The sequence below is a fragment of the Pseudorca crassidens genome, chromosome 20 (genome assembly GCF_039906515.1).
Source record: "Pseudorca crassidens isolate mPseCra1 chromosome 20, mPseCra1.hap1, whole genome shotgun sequence".
NCBI classification, from domain to species: domain Eukaryota; kingdom Metazoa; phylum Chordata; class Mammalia; order Artiodactyla; family Delphinidae; genus Pseudorca; species Pseudorca crassidens.
In genome coordinates this window covers 31,826,955-31,848,699 of record NC_090315.1, presented here as the reverse complement: position 1 = coordinate 31,848,699, position 21,745 = coordinate 31,826,955, and the positions used below count along the sequence as shown (strand labels likewise).

At 34.1% G+C, this 21,745-nt stretch overlaps 1 protein-coding gene across 2 annotated transcripts in view; it reads left to right on the top strand.

Annotated features, from left to right (window-relative positions):
• The window catches only part of RPGRIP1L (RPGRIP1 like), a 99,382-nt gene that overhangs the window by 23,043 nt on the left and 54,594 nt on the right, over nucleotides 1–21,745 (top strand). For both annotated transcript variants that reach the window (XM_067719381.1, XM_067719383.1), the window contains 8 exons: nucleotides 2,817–2,922; nucleotides 4,886–5,032; nucleotides 6,337–6,410; nucleotides 12,280–12,419; nucleotides 17,100–17,206; nucleotides 17,426–17,476; nucleotides 18,156–18,335; nucleotides 18,853–18,970. In XM_067719381.1, coding sequence (XP_067575482.1) covers nucleotides 2,817–2,922; nucleotides 4,886–5,032; nucleotides 6,337–6,410; nucleotides 12,280–12,419; nucleotides 17,100–17,206; nucleotides 17,426–17,476; nucleotides 18,156–18,335; nucleotides 18,853–18,970 — 923 coding nt within the window. The remainder of the gene's footprint in view (nucleotides 1–2,816; nucleotides 2,923–4,885; nucleotides 5,033–6,336; nucleotides 6,411–12,279; nucleotides 12,420–17,099; nucleotides 17,207–17,425; nucleotides 17,477–18,155; nucleotides 18,336–18,852; nucleotides 18,971–21,745) is intronic.

Below are 21,745 nucleotides of genomic sequence, written 5' to 3'. Positions count from 1 at the left end.
ATTATATGAGAGAAACTTGGCACATAGGTTTTTGAGCTGGATTACTTTTTTTCAAGATAAAATCTAATTTATTTCAGTTTGTTTTTAATCTTAGAGATGGGCCAACAGCTCTTCTCATAGTTTTAGAAGATTTGAGCATAATTCTAAATAATGTCTGTTAAAAAAGGAAAAGAAAAAAAAACACATTTTCCAACTTAATTTTTTATAGTGTTTTTCAAAATCCTTGTTGAAAAATATGAGAAATTTGTTTTTACAAAGCACTTAATTAGTATGCTTGATATCCCTTTGCAGATCATTTCACCATGTGTAATGCAGCATGTATGAATTGGTACATGACCATCAGAGTTCATCTGAATGTTTTTACTATGCATTGTTCTTTCTGTTCGAATGTCATCATCCTGAAGATTTGATGTTCCCTTCATAGTGCATGGAACAGGGCAGGAAAATACTGTGTGGAGGTCACATAAAATATTGCTCATAAAATTAGCCCTGTCTCTTCTTCAGAGGAAACCAACCTGAGGCCTTCCTTCACATGCAGAGAGGTCTAGGACAGACCACTTAGCAATGACTCTAGCTCCCTCTTGCCTCCAACATCCTTCTCACTTTTCTGTGACAGCTCCTTCCCTCTTTCCTCTCTCACGTACACCCTTGTTGTTTTACCATATTTCATCTGTGTAAAAATGTTGATTGGCAGGTTTCAGATGATTTTTCATTGCACACCTTCCTGAAGACCATGCCACATTCATCACAATGTAGCTTTTAACTTTTATGTACTTTATGTCATTGACTCTGCACTTTCAGCTTAACAGCATTGTTGCCATCAAAAATATCCCATCATAATAATGACTATTATGTATAGAAGCCCTAAAACTGACACTTTAAAATAATTGTTAAAGACTTGCAGGTGTTGTGTCATCCCAAAATAGGTGTACTCTCTAGCGAACTGACTTTTTATTTAAAGTACCGCATTGTTATTGCTCTTTTATAAATACTACTTCTGTTGTATCTGTGCCCACTCTTTGGGCATCATTAGTATAAAATACTAAGTCAATATTCTGAAAAGTTTAAACTCCGAGGACTTTAGGAAAATACTCAAGAAAGCATCCACCAATTAGACCACTGAAAGTTTTTGCAACTTACTGGCCTTTGCCTTACAAAGAAAATTAAAAATTAAAACCTGCTGTTTCTATGACCCTATGTGACTGAAAGGCTTGTTGGGCTTAATTTTTTGTTAATGTCATCAAGTAATAGTTACTATTCAAACATATCTCATGTATATATCTTTTGAAAATACTAACATGCTTAAAAACAAGTAAAATTATCAGGTACAGCTGAAAACGTAAGAAGAGGTTTGAAATTACTTGAATAGTATTCTAACCTTTTGTATCAATAAATGTCACTCACTGTTGAGCAGTCAAACCAAGTAATTCTGGGGAAAACAGGTAAGTTCTATTTTGACTAATAAATATGAAAAAATATGAATATTTTCTTGAGATCTATTCAAAATATATTTTCCCTTCATCTTATTTTTTTTTTCTTAGTGAGTAAAAATAATACTGAGGGGAATATTGGTGAGTGTACTGTTGAATGTGTGCTCAGTACTACTAGATAACATGTTTTAGACACATAATTATTTTAACATTGTGTTAAGACTGTACGTGGGCAAGATCCAGGTTCTTGGACTTGTTTATCTTCTGTGTGAGGACAACTAACTGTTCGATGCCAAAATACAATGAACTTTCAAATATCAAAGAGGAAAATTAAGTATTTCAGGTCCTCAGCTGGTTTACAGATGTGTGAGCTTTGTAGTCCATTTTCTGGTTCCAGTAGGGCGTTGTGACAATTTTTCCAATATGTGTATACTAGATAAGTTTTGGAAGTAAAATTACTTACTTTAAATACTGAAATAATTTTCTGAACTTAAAATTTTTATGTTTATTTTTCTTAGAAAATGAAGTCTAAAACCAAGCTTCACAATTTTTAAAATACTTTTGAATGTAAAACGTATTAAATTAAGGAACCTTTCTCTGTCAGGAAAATAAATGCCTTTTGAAAACAGATATTCATTTAGATCTATGATTAACCTTTAACAAGATCTTCCTGTTAAATTGTACATTTGCTTTAATCTCAGTAGGAAAAATACAAACTAGTATTGCAGCATATAGAGTTTCTATATACCCTGTGGACGTTAAATGATCTCTTACAGCTAAAGGCACATCTGCAACATATTTAAATGCCAGCTTTGGGCATTATTAGTATAAAATGCTAAGTCACTTTTTCTGGAAATATTTTGAAAAGTCTGAACTCCAGGAGGAAACTCCAATAAATGGTAATCTTATGATACCATTTGTTTCGAGGGAGTGGTGGGAAGATGAGTGGCTGTATGGCATATTTTTCATTTAGTGAAAAAGAGTATGATAGTCCTCCTTCAAATAAGTCTGAAGTTTGGTGGTGGAACAATGGCTGTGCTAAAGACTGATGTCCTCTGTACCAAGTTTCAGGACACTATAAAATGATATTAAATTCATATTATCAGTCATTGTAGAAGTGACAAAAGTCATCAAATTTGGGGCTCCCTTCAAACTCTGAGAGTCTGTGCATTTATCAAAGTTCAAGAATGACTACTGGTTGGTTTTAAATAATAAGTCTATCCTAAGTGTATAATAAACTAAAAACCTCAGTGACTGATATGCAAGTGTGTAGATTTTTTTCTATGTAATATTCAATGAAAAATTGTAGTCCCACCACAGATTTCTTTCCTTTTGTCTTGCATCTTTTATTCTGTCTCTCTCTTTTTCTTAAATACGTCATTGAAGGTCAAACATTCGGGACAACGTAGAAATGATTAAGCTTCATAAGCAGCTAGTGGAGAAAAGCAATGCTCTTTCAGTAATGGAAGGAAAATTTATTCAGCTTCAAGAGGTACTGTGATAATTTATTTTATTATGGTGATACATAGATACAAAGGTTCGAAAATAGTGTTCAACTTTTTTTTTAAGTAGAATCGTCGTAACACTAAAAAGTAGTTTTTAAAGATTGCTCTTTTTATTCTCAAGTGTGTATAATTTCACTTCCTGTATGGTTAGCTATTTATAACTTAATAACTAAAGAAATAACTAACTGCTTGGACTTTCTATAAATATCTGTGTCATCTTAAAATAATAAACATATTTATCATAAAGCATCTCAGGTGAAGAAAATTTATTTTTAACTCCTTTTATCTGGAATCATATGGGCACATAACACTGAAGGTTTAGATGTATTTGCATATATCTTCAGTTCTAAGCATTTTGAAATATCCAAGATAGATCAATGTTAAGAATAGATTAATAATCAAGTTTTGTTAAATCTTTTTTGATATGTGGTGTTTTGTTTTGTTTTGTCACTACCAGTATCAGAAAATATTTTAATACCCCTCATGTCAACTGTCAGTGTATTTATTTTAAATCCTAACCTTTCGGTTGACGGTACTTGAGACTCTTATCCCCATGGTTGTTTTACCAAGGACTATGGCCGCACAGGAATGTGCCATCAGAGGACTCCTGTTTATGGCACTGCATAATTAACATAGGTTCTGGAATTAATGAACTCCAAAACATTCCAGATGAGCAGAATTCATATTAAGCAGTACTTTCTTTGAAGTACTGAAACAAGGAAAGCAGTAAATTGATGCAAAGCGGGTCATCTGAAGCCTAAATTCACTATTGAATTAGATAAATATTTTTCAACCATACTCTGGGTCATGTTTTCCATCCTACAGGTACCTCCTTAATGTCAAGTAATACACTACCTTCCATATAAATATGACGGGTGTATGAAAGAGAAATTAATTAGAGAGTGGGATTGATAACACTATCTGCAGATGGATGGAAGAGGGAGATTAAAAATACATGTAGCTGAAAGCCATCTCTAAAAGGCAGCATTAAGAAAGGAATTAAAAAGTGATTTTGCATTCTTTTATCACTTTGACTGTTTTGATTTCCATTTAACAGTGACTCCAGGTATTTGTTTAAATACCATGAATATCAAGTGTCTTTGATAGCACAGGTACCTCTTTTGGGTAGAGATTTGAGAGGTTCAGGCCAACAGCTTCACCGAGATATGAAGCACAGAGAAAGCTGGTTAAAGATACTGTTCTGTGATTATAAGCAAGATTAACAAAAATTGGACTCAAGTAGCTCAATAGCCATGTTTCTTTTAAACAATTGAAGAACTTCAATAGAAACTTAATGATTTTAATTAGCAGATAAGACATTACATGTTATGGTCATATGGACTCTATGAAAAGACTTTAGTGTAAGTATGTAAAATTGAATTTAAAACGTATTCATAAATAGGTCAATTTTGAAAATTAAGAAGACTTCAGTAACTATTTTACTGAATTGAAATTCTTAATTGTATTACAATTAGAAGCTAACCTTCCAAGGCTATTTATATGGTGTGGTGACAGATCTTTTCAGTTTGAATATCTATGGTCAGCATTTATTTTTAACCCATGCAGCAGCATTTTTAGACAGCATGTCCAACCACTGTAACCACAGCAAAAAGAAAAAATAATTACTTGCTAAAACTAATTTACTCACTGGTCACTATCAACAAGTCAGAAAACTAGGAGGAAATAAAATAAAGGACAAAAACAGCCTACATTGTGTGACTCTGCTAAAATATTTTCTTTCTCATGATACACTTTGGCCAAGAGTATCCTTTATGGAGATGTTATACACTGTATAATGGCACATTAATATAGTAACATATATACATTGTGAGATAAAGAATAAACACTATAACATGGACTTCAGGAGTAAACTCATTTATGGAATGGTGATCATTCATTCAAAGCAGAATCCAAAAATAGTTTTGAAAGGATTTTCCTTTTGTTTTTTAGAAGCAAAAAAGTCTCCGGATCAGCCATGATGCCTTGATGGCAAATGGAGATGAGCTAAACATGCAGCTTAAAGAGCAGCGTTTAAAATGCTGCACTCTTGAGAAGCAGTTACGTTCCATGACATTTTCTGAAAGAAGAATAGAAGAGGTAAGCTCCCAAAAAGTTTAGCCATTCCTTTGCGTTAACACTTCTCTATAACTATTTTGAAAAAGTAAAATAGAGACATTTTAAATATTATATTGACTTAAAAATCCTAAACTACATGCATGGCACTTTGAGCACAGCAAAATATAGTCAACATATTATGTGCATGGCAAATCGGTACTTAAAAATACTCGCAAATGTGCTGAGATCCACTATTTATCTAAAGGATTAAGGATCCTTGAGGAGACAGCAAACCATAACATTTTTAAACGAACAAATGCCAGATTACCTGAGGAACTTAACTTTCTCAGCCTTAACAGCTTATTAGTCATTTGAGATGTCAGAACAATTATAGGAATAGATCTGTCTCTAAGGAGAAGGATGTTCTGCCCTCCAACATCAGCAATTTTGAGAATTTCTTTTTTTCTAGGAAGTTGTTTCAAAACTCATCTTCCTATTCATGTTGCTTCTCATGTTTCCCAGCTAGTGCAATCTTTTTCTGCAGTCTGTTAAACTTGTCCTTAAACAGAATGGAAATGAAATAAGATGTCTACATTCTGTTCTCATCTTGGAAGAATCTTTTACGGTGTCTCACACTAGCATCAAAAGAATTTTGAGAAGAGAATGAATTTTAAGAGTACTCTGATCCATGGGAAAAGGTTGTAACAACAAAATATACTGGTGAATGAAACTTAAATACTAGAAATAAATACAAAAAGCTACATTTTAGTTATCAAGATATAATTATTACCCTAAGTTTTTTCTAAAAATATTATTCATTGGGATAAAACAAGGTATACGATTTTATTTGTTCATTCATTTGAAAGATGTACTACTGGCTCTTTGTAAATTCCAAGTAACATGAGAAATTGTGTTTTCAGAGTAAATAGTGATTGACACAAGTTGTTTGAACCATGAACCAAAAGAAAAGTTAATCCTTTTATTTTGGGGGGCCAACTGGAAATTAACACAAAATGAATATAATGATGGAATTCATCGCAGAAGACAGTAAAAAATATTATGTTTCCCCAAACTTAATAGCAAGCTTTTAACACGTTCTTTATTGAATTTTGGTACATGTTGCCATAAAGCAGTGCATACGTTCCTACTAAATTAAAACAGAAATATTAATTTCATGTTTACTTAACAACTTGGAAGAAAAACAATGCTAAATTAAATACAGACGATATAAGTGGACTAGTTCACAGCTGCAATTTAGAAATCAAGACATGCTAGCCTCCTCACATGTTTTTTTTAATCCCCACGTGGTTTTATACACCTAATGTGTAATTTTCTTTTCATTTCAGCTGCAGGATAGAATTAATGATTTAGAAAAGGAACGGGAACTTTTAAAGGAAAACTATGATAAACTTTATAACAGGTAAATCATGATTCCATATGTTCTCTCCTCTTGTTTGAGATCTTTTCTATCAAAACATTGGATATCAGAATACCTAATATTGATTAAAGAACTAGCAACAAATGATTGCAAGAAATCTATATATGTTATAAAAGAAAAATAAGCTTTTTTAAGAGATTGGTAATAAGTTCTTTAACCTGAGCAGCAGTCTGTTACTAAGAAAACCATATCACTTTGTTGTCAGTAACAACTGCTATCATTTATTGAATGCAAACTAAGCTAGCAGGCACTATGCTAAATACTCTGCATACATCGTTATAAATTCCTCACAACAACTTGGAAATGTAGGTATTATTAATGCCCATTTTGCAGACAATGAAAATAAAACAGAATTAAGTAAATTTGCCTATGTTCGTAAAGCTGGGAAGTAGTAGAGACTGTATTTGAACCTCTTTTGGTCTCTCCAAGCCCTTGTTTCTTCTGCTGGGCTACCCAGCCTATTAGCTTCATGTGATTCTGTTGGTGGAAAGCGAAGGTATTCGCTTACAATTTTTTCTATTTCTTAAAACAAAAAACACACGCATCTTTATCTTAAGATGAATTTTAAAGAGCTGCTTTACTTTTCTTTTTTTATCTGCTTCATAATTATGGTATTTTAAAAATTAATCCCTTCTGGTAATGTTAGAAACAGAATTCTACTCTACAGCTAAGTTTACTTAAATGATACAGATGTGTGTGTATTTTTAAGTCTTTTCAGTGTATGATACTGATAAATGATAAATACAGGTTTACATGAAAGTAAATTTTATATATATTGAAATATATATGTTAGAGCTGATATTCAACAGTTGCTTCTAATTGATCATATTCGGAAACATCCGAAAATAGCCATCTGATCTGCAGTTATATCTTTAACTTTTTAACTATGTTTTACGTTTGATATGTTTTGCAAACTAAATTTACATTTTATGAATTAAACAAATTATACCGAAGAATGTAGGGAGAGGCCTTTATTTTGATTTACTTTGAAAAGATAACTAAATTAATGTTACGCATCATTCCAGAGGTATGTATCATGTATGTTGCTTATACTAGTGTTGATTATATTTGCACAGGGGCTCATTATATTAAGAGTTACCAATAGCGGTTTGAGACCTCAGTTAGAGTAACGTCTTGAGCTCTCCAGCAAGGATGGACTGGCTAAACAGCTTTATGTGGAATTTGCCTTGCGCCCCCTCCCAGATCATTTGGCCTCAGTGCTTTGTTCTGGTCCCACTCTCATCAGCCCCGATTAATTTTACCTAAAGCATTTATTATACCTCCTATTTTATGGTATTTCTGTCTCTATAGAACAATGCATAGGTTTATAGTGATATATACCTAAGTAGATAGTAGTTGTATGTTTGAAATTTTAAAATTTCATTATATGGAGAGATCACACCACCACCATATTACATGGCAGAGAAAATAATGTTATCCCCATATCTTATAAATGAGGGAATTGAGACTCAAGAAAACTTAAGAGACTTGTACAGAGTCACACAGCATTGCTGAGACTCCAGTACAGGACTAAAACCCATTTCTTTTGACTCTAAAACTTGAATTTTTTTTTCTCTGTGCCTATCTCTGATTTTAATTGTAATGGAAAATTGTATATGCAAAGGGAAACATTCATGGAATAACAGGACTGTCACACATTTAGAAATTTTTATTGATTTATATTTATCTTAACATCTTGTAATTTCGAGTAATTTAACATGGTCTTAATACATGAATATAAGTGCCATTTGGTCATTACTTATACATTTTCTACTTCCCCTCAATTTGAGGATTTACTGAAAGTACTTTCTTGTAATAAAAAACATTAAACTTAGTTGGGAATAATGCATAAATGAAATTTTAAGAAAGACATGTTTTTCTCATATTTAGTTTATCACCATGAAACTTTATCTTTCCATATTAGAAGATGATCTAAGAGTGTAAATCTGACTTTGAAAGGTTTTTATTTTTAATGTTTTGCATTTGAGCAGCCTTTTTTTTCCTGTCACATTAAAAACAGACTTCATCATGCTGCTTACACTTGAATTTTGTGTGAGGTGTATGGAAGTAAATGTGTATAATGAATGTCAAAACATTTGTGTCAAAAAAAAATGTCACTTAGGTACAAAACCCGGCAAGCACATGTGATAGTAAATAGAGCTGTAAAATTCTCTAATACAGTTTTTTAAATATATAATGTGTTTTCAGAAGCATAGTTGGAAAAACTCTACAAAAATTAACATCCTCCCCAAGATTCTTTACAGCTCTTGTATTTCATGGCAGTGTTATTCATCATTGCCAGTAACTAATGCTCATCACAAACTACATATATTCCCTGTTTGGTTAGTCATAGTGATAGCATGTTTTTAAAAGGAGAGCATTTGTTTGTTATTCAAAATTGGCTAGTTTTCAGGAGAAAAATGTGATGTGCATATTGCATTCTCATCTTCCTTTTTCAAATGATATTTTTAATGTGTTTATTATTTGACATATGACATATTAGAGAATCATCTGGTAAGGTAAAATCTTCATGTTAGTATTTGGTATGAGCCTTTTTTAATACGTTATAGCATGTTTGATACTATGCCAAGAAATAAGTATAACTTTAAGAAATGTTCATTTAAAAAACTCAGAATAAAATTTTTGCAATTAAGTCTTTCTATTTGGTCAGAGAGAAATTCTATACTATAATATAGTACAGCTGGGTCTCATTTTTGAAGTTAGTATATAGTTTTAGGGTGATATAGCTGATGAATGCAGTAGTCCTTCAACTATAATGTATATCAGTAACTTGGAAAACAATAAAATGGAGGCTTCACCAGCCCTGTGAAACCTCCCCACCTTCCCTCCTCCCCATCCCCCAATACCATCCAATTCAGACTCAGTCAATTTGAGTTTGAATCCAGAGACTCTTGTTAAAGGTGATTTTAAGGTATTAACTCCCTGAGAGACACTCATCTAATAACTATTTAAAAGAAGAGTTGGTCCAGCTTTTGAAGATGATATTAACTGTTTTAAGAATTGGATGATTCAGGTTTTTACAATGTGATAGCCATCTAATATCCAAAATTTAAGCGAGCACTGCTGACCACCCATAGACTCTCTGTGCTCCATTTCTGTAAAGCAGGGGTCCCCAACCCCCTGTTAGGAGACAGGCCGCACAGCGGGAGGTGAGCGGCAGGGAGCGAGTGAATCTTCATCTGCAGCTCCCCATCGCTCACATTTCCACCTGAACCATCCACCCCCCACCCCTGTCCGTGGAAAAATTGTCTTCCACGAAACCAGTCCCTGATGCCAAAAAGGTTGGGGACCGCTGCTGTAACGCGAACACCTGTCCCCTACAATATTCTAGGAGACATGAAAGCGCCTATGATCCTAAATGAGCACTTTGTGCTTCCCAGAAATCAAACTGAGTACATTTGGGGCATCGTTTTTCCTTTAGTAAGTGAAATATCCCCATGTTAATATGCATTTAATTTCCACTAGGCCTAACTAAGGTACCTACGGATTTCTTTATGGATGATTAGAGCTTATTCTTCCCTATCTCTCACATTAGGATACCCTTGAACATTGGAATAAAAGGAATTCATTCTGTAAGATAAAAGACCTTAGGGTGGAGATGAATTCTTCAACTCTTTTTTTATCTTATCATGTTGTTGATCAAGGGTGTGTATTTACAGTATGCTGACCCATGACTGCCAATGGACATGCCAATGACCACAGGAACCAATGGGCATTCCACTGCAGATTGATATTTTATCACTCCAGCAACATAATGTAACAATGAAATGTGCACAAAGACCAACTATGATCCCCTCCTCAGTTGTCACTGTAGGCAATGTACAAAAACATTTTCATGAATAAAAGGTTCTCAAAGACTGTTCTCATATGCAGATTTAATCATGTACACAGCCTCTACAAAGAAAATGGAGCCAGATGTGGTTTACCATTTATAGTTACACAGATGGCTCCAAGCATAGAGGAATACAGTAAATTCAAAAGGAATTCCTCATGAAACTCCAGTGGAATGTAATCCTAAATTTAGAGGGAAGATAGCAGTGGACTAAATTCAGAGTGACTTATGCTGATTTACACTAGTATTTTGTGGGTTTGGAAAAACCAGGCTGCTAAATTGTTCTTAATTTAAACACATACAGCTTCTGATGTTTCTGCCAGATTAACTGTTGGTGATCTTTTTTGCTGGTACTAATGCTGTTGGAACACTACTGTTTCTAATTTTTAGCGGCTGATATAATGTATGGTTGTGCCTATTTCATCATGCTAATTTTTTTTCCGGGTAGTACATACTTTTAATAATAAGAGACACACACACACATATACACTCACATGTATATATACATGTGTATGTGTTTGGTATATATACTTTGAAATATATTTGTCCTTTATCAAAAAATGAAAATGTAAAGGAATATTCTTTACTTTAGTATTTAAAGTACATATTTGGATTTCATTTAAACCTAGGTAACTCTACCTTTGATAAAATTAGCTTAAAACATTAGTATACCAGATCCATGTATTTTTTTAAGGTTCCATACGCGAAATGAGAACACTGATTGAAGAAACAGATGTCATATTTAGAGAAACTTCTAGAATTCCATTTATTTTTAAGGTCATGTTATTTTAAATGCAATAGAAACATTCAGACTGTAAAATAAATATACAGTTTTTTGTTCTTTTGAAAGCTATGCCTCCCAGAAAAGTATCTCTTTTGGACTAAAACCTCAGACTAGCTGGGAGCAACATTAAGGGCAATTTTCAATAAGAAGTTTCTTTTCCATTTACTTCATCATCAGTACAAAACCAGATTTTGTAAATTTCTGGTTCCTTTACTGGGTTTAAAATGAGCAGAAGGGTCAAAGCTGCTGATAATTATTCAGTCATATCAAGCTTCACAGCTAATAGTTTTCTGCTGAAGTACAGATCAAGATCAGTTTTTCCAAAACCTGGCTATCACCTGGGGAAAACTATGAATCCCTGGGCCCCAGAATCTGCATTTTTAACCTAGCACCAGTGTTTCACGTAGGCCAGCATGTGGGAACCACTGGCCTAAACGAATGTTTACTGTATAGCTTCTGCGTACCATTTAGTTATTTTTCAGCTGATTCTTCCAAAATCCCGGGGCTGATCATTAGTAGATTTTCATGATAGTTTAAACTGCTACACTTTTATTGAGGAATAATAATTCTATCTACATCATCCTTATCAAGGTGTTCTTACTGGGTTTTCACCCCAGTCATGCGTTATGAGTAAAACCGTTTGTTCTTAGCCTATTGCTATTTGCTTTTTAGGACAAAAACTGCATGATCATTGCTTCTTAATATCAGAATCGCCGTCTTATAATTCAAAATGCTATCATTTTGTGGCCAGTATTTTGTAAATATGCTATTATCACAGACTCTTTAAAAGTTTCAAATTCTGGAATTAAAGATCAGGTGGGGAGTCCCTTTTCTCTGTATTAGGGTTTATTCGTGGTAGGGAATGGTTTTGTCCGATGTCTGCTGCTGAGGTTTGGAACTGTGGATTCCTCTGGAGTATGTACAGTATCTGAATTCCTTTACTAGTCCCACAAAAGCTGCACACTGCCAACTTCTCTGACTTTAGAGCTCTAAATTAAGGCCAGTTCCTTTGCTCATCCCACAAACTCTTTCATGTTGCCTAACCGCAGCCTGAGAAAGGCGCCTTGGTTTCAACAGCAGCAGACCAGCATATGTTTACTTAATTCCTAAGACATGATGACAGTGGTCTCTGTGCCACTAAAAGCTTTTCTCTTTATTATTTTCGGTTGAAGCTGATTTCCAAGCTCTCCTTGCCTGTCACGTGTGTTTTGCAGTGCCTTCAGTGCTGCCCATGAAGAGCAATGGAAGTTAAAGGAACAGCAGCTGAAAGTACAGATTGCTCAACTCGAGACTGCCTTAAAATCCGATTTAACAGACAAAACTGAAATCCTTGACAGATTAAAAACTGAAAGAGGTACATGTAAAATGACTACTGACTTACTCGTTTCAGACATGCGTGTTACTCATTGTTATTCACTGACTTGATAAGTACTTATTACAGCGCCTGCTGTTTTGCCAGGCACCTTGCTGCGTACTAGGGACACAGCCTATATTAACAGTCATCCACTTTTATGAGTGTATTGATTGCTCAAAATTTCCCTTTACTCAGCTTAGCGTATATGCCAAAGGAATTATTTTTTTCTCAGAGTTACTCTTGTTCAGGTTGTCTTTAATTTGTTTAATTTTCCTGAATTTATTCAAGAGTCAACAAGTGTTTATTAAGCACCAGTATGTGCTAGGCACTATTCTAAGTTCTGGGGATACAGCAATGAATAAAACAAAGACCTGGTCCTCATGCAGCATAAATTCAAGAGGGAGAAACTGACAGTAATTAAATAAATATGTGATACACTAGGTGGTGGCAGGTGCAGTGGAGAAAAATAAAAAGGCAGTGTAAGACAGCCGAGGATGGCAGAAGTCTTGCTTGGCTGTTTTTGATCTGATAGTGAGATGGCTAATTCTGTTCCGTGACAGAGAACTTAAATAAAGAAGCCTTGTCAAGATGTCCCTGCTAAAATAATAATCATTAGTAAGTTACATGTTATGAGTCCCAGATCTCACCTTGTCTCACAGAAGTAAAATAATTATATAATTAAAGTAGATGTCTGCTCTACTATATTATACACACATATACACACAAATGCACAATCAGGGGAGTGAATTAATTGCTTCAAGTGTTGCATCTGTTTGCTCAGCCAGTAGGTAAACCCAGCGATGTGATGATAAGGTTGCTCCTTTTGACACTTGCAATTCAGTTGCATGAGAACACGTAAAAGTTTAATGCAGACTCAGTTAAAAAAACAGTTACATACCTAGTCAGTACTCTCTATATTGATTTAGATCACAATGCCATATTTGTTAACTCTAAGATTTTTTTTCCCATTTTAATATCTCTGAAATTGGGAAGCATCTTATAGGTGATAACATTTTTTAAATTATGGTGTAACTTTTTTTTAACATTTTAAGAAGTCTGAAATTGGAACACATCTTATAATCAATGGGGTCTTAATTTCAATGAAATATGTGTACAATATTTATTTACCAAGTGGTTTAAATGATGACAGACAGTTTATGAAATTTTCTCCAGAAGACTGTGAGTAGAATAAAATGATATGATTTCTGACTGGGTGGATATTTTAAAGTTTTTATGTCAAAGATTCTTAGTTCCTAACTTTAATATGTAGTGTTGAATACCTAACAGAGTGCTTTGTTTAGTAGTTGCTCAATAAATTCTTCCACCGACGTGGAAGGGCTCTGTATTTCCTCTCTCTTTTCTTTCTTAAGGAAAGAGAAATGAAATAAACCTTTCTTGTTCCCGTGCTTTCTGGACTTCCCTAGATATCAAAAGTTCCAAAACTCTTATCTTTACACAGTTGAATTGGTCTCTGGTAAGAAACTCTTAAGAGGATAGAATCTTGGTGGTCTTTTAAAACCTGTTTATTACTGTTGGATTAAGTCTGGGGGTTCTTTTCAGTCCCACAGCCCTCAACGTAATCACTATTAATATTTTTTATATGTCCTTCCAGAGTTGTTTCTATATGTATACATACAATTTTATAATGTGCTTTTTTATTTGCTGTATTGTGAAATCGTTCCTTCAGTATAAATATAAATCCGCATCATCATCATTTATAATGGCTGTCATAGTTTTCCAGTGTGAGGATGTACCATAGATTGTTTGTTTAACAGTCTTCTATTGTTGAATTTTTAAATAGCTTCAGCTTTTTTAAGTACCCTGAACATCTTTCTACACAAATCTTTACACATTTATCTGATTATTTTCTTAAGAAAAATTTCTAGAACTGAACCTTTCTTTTTAATGCAACTATTATTTTAGTTATTTTTGCTTGCATACCTGAAATTTACAGGTCTAATAATTTCAGTTTTTGTTTCTTTGTGAAAATGTTAAAATAGATTATAAGAAAAATAATACAGCCTTTAAACAATTTTTTCCAGGAAAATACTAAACAAAAAATTGAAGTTGTCTATTTAAGGAAATCTTTTAACATTTAGAAAGTTGCTTTTTTGTATTACAGATTTCAAAATTGTTTAATTTTACTTTGAAGTCTCTTCACACATTTACCTTTTCATGTATCAAGTGTTCTCTGCCAGAAGATGTTTCCCTGGCTTCTTGTAGTCATTCATCTAACTGGCAAATTATTTTTAGAGAATACTCACCTCTTTATTCAAGGTACAAATTAGTTTCAGATTGTGCGAATATGTGGGGGAAGGATATGTAAATGCAGTTTGCATTTGGTTAATGCTTAAATTAACTGCATGTGTTTAAGGGCCTGCTTTTGAAAGTTCCTTTCTATCTTTAGCTGAAATGCATAATTCAGCATAATGCATATGGTTATATTGATCACAGCTGAAGATATTAGCACAAAGGAGCTCTGAAAATTGTTTAGTTGAATTGTTCTCTGCACTCTGCTTATTAATGGTGTGCTTGAAGAACATAATTTTAAAAGAGTGAAATGTTATCTCATTTGAATAAAATGCTGTTTAGCTTAACCTGCTTTTTGTCAAATCATAGGTAAAGAGGTTATTTTTCATCTTGTACAGGGTGCTTTGATTTTTCATATTATAATTCAGCAAGTCTGTTTCCTCTTTGAACTATAATGTCTCCATACGTTTTAAAGTCCCAGGAGTGACATCCCCAGTAAACAGTTTAAGAAAGGAAAAATATAGTAGAGAATTCTACATAAAATTCAGTAGAGAGAAAGTTACTGGTGCTCAGTAATATCTTCTCCCACTAATAAGTTATTTTCCCACTAATAAAGCCCTGGTTTTAAAAATACCAGGTAAGTGGGAACATAGCTGTTGAACGAAAAATCAGAAAAGGAAGAAATATTTGAGTAAGTTTATTTATACCAGTAGCGTATTATTCTCAGGACCCTGCTCTGAAAAATTGAAAGAATAGAAGACAGCATAGGAATAATATACACTGCGTCTGGATGAAGATGGAACGGTCATGTCCTTACACTTTTGGTTCCCCTCAGAACCCCTAAAAGTTTCACTAGCCAGAGAAGGAAATTACATTATCCTCAGGACCTTGGTTTTACTTCTTGCTGACTACATTTACCTCCTTTTTTGTTACCTAGTCATTCTATCTGGATGTTGTTTTAACCTAATCAACATCAAATAAAGGGTTCCACATTCTTACTCTACTCTCTAACCAAAAAAGCAAATTTATCTCATAAGAATTCATATTTATTATTAATCCTAATTTTTAGTATAGAGATAAATGTTTGATCTTTACCTTAAATGTTTCCAAGTATTGTTCACATTTGGAAATTCTTTCATTTATTTCACTGAATATTAGTAATTTGTACTCTAGGATAACCTTCTAACCTCTTATCAATAAGAAAAATATTTACATATTTGATATTAAAATGGCTCTACATACCCTAGGGTAACTTTTTTTTTTTTTTACTTTTTAGTTTGCCAGAAGTATGTTATATTAAAAATATTCAAATTTAGTTCATTTCTTCTTAACTGTGTAATTTACAGTTTTTACTTGTATATAGCATTTATGGCTTGGGAGCACAAAGCTTTATAAAAGTCCGAAACATATTTTTGTATAAAATGCAGTCAGTGTGCAAATGTATTCATGTAAAGAATTCTTGGCAAATATGTTGATTTCCCTTTTTTTAAGAAAAGGAATGATGATCATAAATCTTTGTGAGCAGGATGAAATTAGTAGAGACACTTTGGATATCATGGTTTAGAGTCAGCCCACAGGGAGCCCACAAAGGAGAATACTTGACCACCACAACGAACTCTAGTAAAGAAGTACACTTAAGAACATAGGACTAAAGAGTAGATTTGTTAGCTAGCTATTATGCTTTCTTTTTTTTGAGTTAAGCATGTTTAATGCAGAGAGTGAAAAATTAGTCTCTCTATGGATTTGCCGTCTTCTGTAGGTCTATCCTATACGCCTGCTTGTGGGTCATGGCAAATGAGCACATAGGCAAAGGTAACCTATCTCCATTCCTAATTAATAGTGTGAACTCTGTGAATAAAGAACACACATGAATTATTATTGATACTACCATGCATTTGTTGAGAATCCATTTCTCCTCTCTTAAAAGATTTATTAAAAATGAGGTTGATTATAATTCCAGAGTTATTATCAGAAATTATCTTGTTTTAATAAAAAGACTTTATGCTGAATTAGGAAAAGATAACTCAAGGAAGTCAATTAGAAAAAACTAAAAGAGAAAAATTTTTTTTGCATGCCTTTCAGGACCCTTAATAAGTAAGTAAAAATCATAGCTTTAGAAACATATTTTCATAGGTATTTTAGACAGAATGTTCCTTTGAAGTTCCAGAGGCCACAATTTCCTTATATTAATACTGTGAAACTAAGTCCTAAGTTTTTGATAAGCAAGTGAATCATATGGTAGACACATGATAGTGTTCATTTGTTCCTCATTCCCCTGCTGCCTTAGTCTAAGGTGCTAGCTCAATTTCCTCTCTGGCCAGAACAATGCTAGATTGAGCTTGGTGTGTTTCATGAATTAAGTCAATTTAAAATGTGTTCTTATACCTCATTCTCACTTACCTTTCGAATTGTGTCGACTTCATTTTTAAGACCAAAATGAGAAGATCATTCAAGAAAATAGAGAACTACAGTTACAGTACCTGGAACAAAAGCAACAACTTGATGAACTTAAAAACTGCATGAAGTTTTACAACCAGGTGAACTATTTTCTCATTTAGGAAACGAACTCCAAATTTTTATCTAAATATTTCATACGTAAAGAAAACACTATACCACAACGCAAAAGAATACAAATAGATAACTTAGTTTATTAATTCATGGTATCTTGCAGTTTATGTTCCATGAGGGTAATCTACATAGTTGGAATGTCTCTTGCACTTTCCATTGTGAGCTTTTACTTACTCTGTCTTTTGCAGGAGAGTGATATTAATGCTGATGAATTGAGTGAAGCTCTCCTGCTTCTAAAGGTAACTTTCTAAACTTCATCATGAATTTCATGTCTACATATAACTGTTTCAGCATAATGATGACCCTTATTGTAACCTTTATACTTGGAGAATGAATTATTCAGGAAAAGTGGTCAGGTGACATTTAGTTACAGCATATACATATTTCATAATGACATCAAAATTACATTAAAGTAGACCTCAAAAACTCTTATTTAAAGCACTTTCCCCAACTGTAACAAACATTTTACTTTTATATGCCCCACTATAAAACTAACCAGCAGTTTTCTGTCCTAAGAGACCTTGGTGCACCCTATTATCTTAAGTAAAATATTGAATTATATATGTCACCAGAAGATATTTTCTAGTTCTAGAATATTCTGTTATTTACAAGAAGACACAGAAAGTACATTTCTTTCCTTTTAGACCATCATGGTATAGATTTTAATCAAATGAAGAATAGAAATAAACGTACATGATTCTTTTTTACTTCGTGAAGTAATAAACTTTTTTTTATTTCTCTGTAATTGTTCCAAGTGTCTATCCAAATATGTATTCTATATCAGGACTGCTTTATTCCTAACGGAAAATGGAAATATATCTGTTTTCAATTAATGACTGTTTCTTACTATATCCATATTAATTCACAGTTACATTTTAGAAACTCTTGTTTTGGTAATAAAATATGTTTTTGTTTTAGGCTCAAAAATCACAAAAAAATGGAGACCTTTCTTTTTTAGAAAAAGTAGACAGTAAAATTAATAAAGATCTAGAACGCTCCATGAAAGAGCTGCAAGCAACTCATGCAGAAACAGTGCAAGAACTTGAAAAGACAAGAAACATGCTAATTATGCAACATAAAATTAATAAAGATTATCAGGTAATATAATACACTAAATCGGGAGGATAGGTTTCCCATAATATTCTACTGATGATTTACATTTCAAAGCAGTATCATGTATTAGCATCTGTTATGATCTATTATCATGTGTTACCACATGCCTGGAATTTAGCCTTGTATCTAGATACTCCTGACTAAAGAGTTCTAAAACAAGTAATTTTTTCAGTGCCTGGTTTTAGGGAACGAATCATGGCGACGTATTCACCAACGCCGGCACGCTCCGCAGTTGGTCCTGCCACAGCCGTCTGTTATATTAGCTTCTAACAAATGGGTCACCACTCCTTAAGAGGGACCCAGAGTTTTGTGGGGTTTACTCCTGGTTAACGAACACTGCCAAGCATAATTTTCTAAACTGTAAGCTCTTTGAAGTCAGGAAGCAACGGCTTATAGCTCCCGGTATCCCCAGGATCTAAAAAATGCTTGAATCATAGTTGCTTTAACAAATGAAAATGGAACAAATCCTGAGTAATGAAACTTGTTATCTTTATTTTTTTAGATGGAAGTTGAGGTGGTGACCCAGAAGATGGAAAATTTGCAGCAAGATTATGAACTCAGAGTGGAACAGTATGTCCACCTTCTTGATATCAGGGCTGCACGCATCCAGAAACTAGAAGGTACAACGTGCACAATTCTTTGTCCACAGTAACTAGAGGAGTGGATTTTTACAGCAGTTGAAAATGTCATCCAAATGTACACTCACACTTTCTTTTTGCTCTTTTTTTTCCCAATTTATTAACTATAATAATAAGTTACCAGAAAGGCTGTTTTTATCTGATACTTTTCTACTCAAGAATTTTTAGTAATTCCCTACTGCTTTTTGAATTCGGTGTTGCAGGCAAGATTTCAAAGTACTTCATAAAGTAGTACCACAGACTAAATTTAACCACATCATTTCTAATTTCTCTTCTAAGCAAGCTATGTATCTCAGCCAAACAAGTCGGCTTGCTCTTTGTCAGATGCATCTTGTTCGGTCCCACCACCAGGGCTTTGTCTGCTCCATCTGAACCTCCTTTCTACTCTGACTCCAGGATATACCCTTCCCTGCTTCAGAATCTAAGCAAATGTGTGCCCATGCCAGAAAGCTGGCTCCAATTACTGCTAGCCACCCCTCTACTTGAAATGCCCTTACAGTGGTTTTCAGACTTTAGCAAGTAAGGAAATTACATGGGGAACTTGTTTCAAAGGTAGCTTCCTGGGCCCTACCCCTGGAGATCTTGCGGTCTCTGATTTGATATATTTAGAAATAATTCCAAGCAATTCACATGCAGGTGTAAGACTGTACTTTGAACAACACTACCTCAGCACTTGCCACTTTTACTCTCATGTACTCAAAAAATATGTTTAGGGATTGTATTATATACACCGGTGCAGTTTTGCATATTCTCTATGACTGCAACATAATAAGTTCTACAGTGATAAGTACTTTGTCTCTCTTTCATGCTCCCTGCCATACAGTACTTAAATTCAGTGATCTATGCCAGCAGTAATTTTTTTTTTAAGGAATTTTGCCTTTTTTTTTTTTAATTTTATTTATTTATTTATGGCTGTGTTGGCTCTTCGTTTCTGTGCGAGGGCTTTCTCTAGTTGTGGCAAACGGGGGCCCCTCTTCATCGCGGTGCGCGGGCCTCTCACTATCGCGGCCTCTCTTGTTGCGGAGCACAGGCTCCAGACGCGCAGGCTTAGTATTTGTGCCAGCAGTAATTTTACACTCTTAAAGATCACTGAGAATCCAAAAGGCCTTATGTTTATATGGGTTATATTCATGATATTTATCATGTTAGAAATTAAAAATGAGAAATTTAAAAAATATTTGGCATGCTAAAATAATAATTAACCCATTACATGTTAACATAAATTACAGTTTTATTTTTTAATAGGTATATTTTCCATACCAAAAAAATAGACAAGCGACATGGTTTTAAATTTTTTTAATTGCTTAACATTTTTGCAAATCTTTTCAGCATCTGTCTTCATAGAAAACAGCTGGGTTTTTATATCTGCTTCTACAGTCAATCTGTTATGATATCACACATCACATAGATTCTGGGAAACTCTATTATACACTTGTAAGAGACTAAGAATGAAAAAGGCCAATAACATCTTAGTATTATTTTAAAAATAGTTTTAACCTCACAGACCTCCAGAACAGTCTCAGGTACCCTCAGGGGTTCCCAGACCACACTCTGAGAACCATTGCTCTAAGTAGAAGGGTTCAGTAACTATCTTCATCTGACTGAACAGGGTTTTCCAAAGCCAAAGAGCAGTGTGTTCCTTTTATTTCAAGTAGTACTCAATAAAAATTCACTTAATGAAATTTTCCTGAATAACAGGGAGGTCACACAGTTTGAGATTTTCATTCCTTTCAAGCCTCACTAAGTCTTTACCAATATATTCTATCTGTGTCCTAAACTCATTGATTGATTCCGTAAACATGCTCAAGTTCCTAATGTATCCTAAGCAAAGTGCTAGGCAGTGAGAATACAAACGGAAAAAGCTCAGGTTTTTTCCTCCAAGAACTTGTAAGTTGTGAACAAGTAAGTAGACAGTTATACTTTACTGTGAAGAGTGTGAAGTTAGAAAAATGCAAAAGCTCCCAAGGAAACATTGAGGAGAGAATGCCTATTTATACCTGAAGATTCAGGGAAGACCCCACACAGTAGGTTTGGAGGCTTTAAAGATGACAGAATTCACCACTAAGTAAAAACAATGAAAGGCTTTCCAGAAAGTAAATGAAGCAGGTAAAAATGCCCTAAATGTGAAGCACTGCCATTCGTTTGAGAAAATGCATGTGGATCTGTCTGTTTGGAACTCAGGATTAGTAAATGGAGAAGAACCTGGATTTAAGGCTGGTGAGAACCAAATCCTGAAGGCCCCATTTGCCACCCTGATGAGTCTGAACCTTATTAACCTAGAGAAGCACCAAGGAATTTTTAAGGTAGAGAGTAGTGCACCCAGAACTTCATTTTGGAGGTTATGCTATAGGTATTGGGAAGAATGAGTAAAATTTGAAGGAAGGAAGGAATTGGGTTCCATTAATAATCTGGGTAATAAACACTGAGGGTGTAAGTAAGGTAGCATCAGTGGAGATGCAGAGGACAGGGACAAATTTGCTAAAGACTTAGGAAATATTTTTGAATAGCAGTGACCCTACAGATGTGGGGAGAGTAAAAAAAAAGGGGGGGGAACCTAGGATGACACTGTGATATCTAGCTTAGGCAGCTGGATGAAGGCTAACATCATCACTTGAAATTCAAGGTACAGAAGTAACTAGAAGACAATATGAGCCATTCTGCTTTGGGTATATTGAGTTTGTTGTGCCTATGGGATATCTAGATAGAGGGCTCAGCAAGCCACTAGATGTGTGGGTCTGGAATTGAGGAAAGAAATCT